Source organism: Centroberyx affinis, unplaced genomic scaffold (genome assembly GCF_046629955.1).
Source record: "Centroberyx affinis isolate AG114_WGS23_722 - 3 ecotype Tasmania unplaced genomic scaffold, CSIRO-AGI_Caff_v1 ptg000290l_1, whole genome shotgun sequence".
Taxonomy (NCBI): domain Eukaryota; kingdom Metazoa; phylum Chordata; class Actinopteri; order Beryciformes; family Berycidae; genus Centroberyx; species Centroberyx affinis.
This window is the reverse complement of record NW_027278969.1, coordinates 115001-118377: the sequence shown is the minus strand read 5'-3', so window position 1 is coordinate 118377 and position 3377 is coordinate 115001. Positions and strand designations below refer to the sequence as shown.

The window sequence follows — 3377 nt, the reverse complement described above, 5'->3', positions numbered from 1 at the left end:
GACTTAACATTCTGTGGCATCCAAGAAAAAAAAAAATAAAAAAAAAAAAATCACAAGGCCACAACGTGCAGATGAAATTGAAAAGAAGCTGCTACAGTGTGAATCAAAGTACTTTTATTCCCTCCGTACTGTTTGGTACGGTCTTACTCATGAAAACAGTGATGGAAATTGAGCAATTACTTTCAGTTTGTCATTGTACAATATGATATTTGTGTGACTGGACAGTGTTTGAGAGCTTATGGGACTTGTAATTTTGCCAACATTTTGGGTCCCAGCCCATAGAATACAATGACTTCTTGGCTAACAGTTTGTTTTTTTGTCGTATTCCTTTAAGAAACACTGTGTTATGGAAATCTGGGCTCACTGGTGTATTTGTCTCAGATATCATGGGTGAGAGCAGTTGAGAAAAGTGCTTGTGTGAGAGAGAGATTGAGAGAGTGTGTGTGTGAATCTGTATATGTGTGTGTGTGTGTGTGTGTGAGAGAGAGAGAGAGAGAGAATTTGGGTCTCTCAGATGTTCTTCACAGTTCATCAGTGTTGACATCTGGCCAAACAGCTGGATTCATCTGGACACGACACAAACACACACACACACACACACACACACTCACAAGTAACCCTTCTTCTTCTCTCTACTTTTCTTTCTCTGTTTTTCTTTCTATCCTTCTCTCCCTCTTCTACCTCCATCTCATTCTCTTTACAGTTTTCAGTGTTTGTGTGTGGCTGTATATGTGTTTATGTTTGCTTGTTGGTGCATATGTTGTTTGACTGTTGACTTCAAACCAATACTGGAATATCTGATGTAATGTAGTGAGTGTGTGTGTGTGTGTGTTTATGTATCTGTATGTTTGGAGCTGCATCTCTGTGTGATTAGTATGTGTGTATATGTATGTATGTGTGTGTGTGTTTCTGCCAGACAGGAAATGTGAACCATGTGTATGTTGAGCGTTCCAGTACTTTAAGATCAACAAGCTTGTCATTCAGTCTGAAACAAATGTGTGTTTTACTATGGGAACAACACAGACAAGATACACTCAGTACAAATACAGACTGTGTTCAGTCCCACAGTGCATTTGTGGCGGTGACATGTAGACCTAATTAATGATCAGTTTACTTGAATGGGATCTCAGCTCTCTGGCTCCCTAGCTGATCAGCTGGCTCAGAAATACCTATTGAGATAGATAGGGGAAATTCAAACTAGCCAATGTGGCCAGCTGATGAAAAACTTCGTCTCATGCACTGTATCACTGAAGAACACAGATCCTAGGTTACATTTGATGTCCGAATTATGAGAGTTAGACCCTAAAACACAGGCATTTCAGGTTAAAATAGTGATTTATTAGCAATTATGGGAAAAATGGCATATGATTTCCATGTTTTCAATCCACATTACACATGAGAAACTGAACTTTCCCAGCATGTAATTCAACTTTCACCACCTCCAGCAAAAATGTGTAATTTAAAAGCCTATTTTCTATCATGATGCATATAGTATGTTCTCCCCAAGTTCATACATTAGTGCTCCAGCAGTGAAAAAATCCATAACAAATGAAAAATTTGCTTGAGCAACACAATGCAAATGAACAGTCCTTTGATAAAGTAGCACTACTGCACAGTTGAATGCCAGCCAAAAATGTGCTCTCTGTGCTTCATTTGTCCAGAGACAAAGCAAACAGGTTCCTGCTGTCTGTGAGGGGAAAATGATGTGAACGACATCACACTGTGCCATAAAAACATCCACGTTAACTAGCTTGGCTAGCATAAAACACCTGCTGCCCTCATGTTGTGGGCTAACGCATTACCTCGCTATCACACACATGCTAACTTTAGCTAACTCACTCAGAACAAATCACAGAAAAACTGTTGGTTTTGAAATGCAAAACCTTTACTTTTATAGGAAAGGTACATGTACTGAATATTTATAGCCTAATAACTGTTACCCTGCTTTGAAGAAGAAAACCAGCCTGAACCAGTTTTAACTGATTTAAGCTGACCGCTATCTATGTTTTTTTGAGTTTCTTTTCATGTGTTTGCTTACATGTTGTCTTTATACTTCTTTGCGACATACTGTATAATAGCAATACTTTTAATATTTTTTTGTTTTGTGTGGACCCCATGAAAAGAAGCAGCTTATGCGTCTTATTGTGTATCCTATTCAATAAATCAATACCACTGCTATGTGTCTATCAGCAATCAGTACCAATGCTGTGTACGGTTGTCTGTGCATCTGTCCTACCCCTCGATTTATCCATTGATCTGTGTATTTGTGTGTCATTGTGTCTCCAGGTCTGTTCCCGGCGGTGTTAAACCTGGCATCCATGGCAGACGTAACGGCTAATGCCACCTGTGGTTCAGCGGGCCCAGAAATGTTCTGTAAGCTGGTAGAACATGTGCCAGGTCAGCCTGTTAGAAACCCACAGTGTCGCGTCTGCAACGAAAAGAGCACAAAAGTATTCGGTAAGACATGCACACACACACACACACACACACACACACACACACACACACACACACACACACACACACACACACACACGCACACGCACACAGGAGTTATAGGTGTTGTGATTAGGGAAACATTCAATCATACTAGATTAGTCAGACAGAGCCTGATTGGCCAGATGTTAACCAATCAATTCATCTGAAATGATAATTACGCAGTATACTGAAGAATCAATCATGACAAAATCACAATACAAAATTAGCCTGTAATCATAATTCTGTCAGCTAGCCGACCAGTCAGTCAGTCAACCAGTCGGTAATTCATTTAGTCAGTCAACCACTCAATCAACTTTCATAATAATAAGCAGAAAAAGAGGAGAAGTAAAGGAGGGGGGGGGAGTAGAGAGAAGGGGAAGAAAAGGAAGAGAAATGAGAGCAGGAGAAGAGAAAGAGGAGTGAGGAGAAAGTGAAAGAAAGATTAAGTTTGACTGTGATGGTGGTTTTAAAAGCTCTCTGTCTCTGTTAAAAGTTAGACTTAGAGATGCAATCTCAGCTCAGCTCCAGATTTCACACATTTATTACAGCTATTGAATTCCTGCAGACATACAGCCAAACAATCTGCTCTTTACATTATCCCATTCAGTCACTGTGCTGACTGGCTGACTGACTGGTTGACTGGTTAACTGGTTAACTGACAGGCTGGTTGATTGACTGGCTGACTGACTGACTGGTTGACTGACTGACTGACTGGTTGACTGACTGACTGGTTGACTGACTGACTGACTGACTGACTGACTGACTGGTTGACTGACTGACTGACTGGCTGACTGACTGACTGGTTGACTGACTGACTGACTGGCTGACTGACTGACTGACTGGTTCACTGACAGGCTGGTTGATTGACTGGCTGACTGACTGACTGACTGGTTGACTGA

The 3377-nt window shown here is 40.8% G+C and overlaps 1 protein-coding gene across 1 annotated transcript in view; it reads left to right on the top strand.

Moving 5' to 3' along the window:
- Positions 1 to 386: 386 nt before the first annotated feature.
- The window catches only part of LOC139640726 (laminin subunit alpha-2-like), a gene marked incomplete at its 3' end in the record, with an annotated part of 117763 nt that continues 114772 nt past the window's right edge, over positions 387 to 3377 (top strand). The window contains 2 exon segments of the mRNA XM_071514917.1: positions 387 to 390; positions 2287 to 2457. Of these exon segments, the coding sequence (XP_071371018.1) occupies positions 387 to 390; positions 2287 to 2457 (175 nt within the window).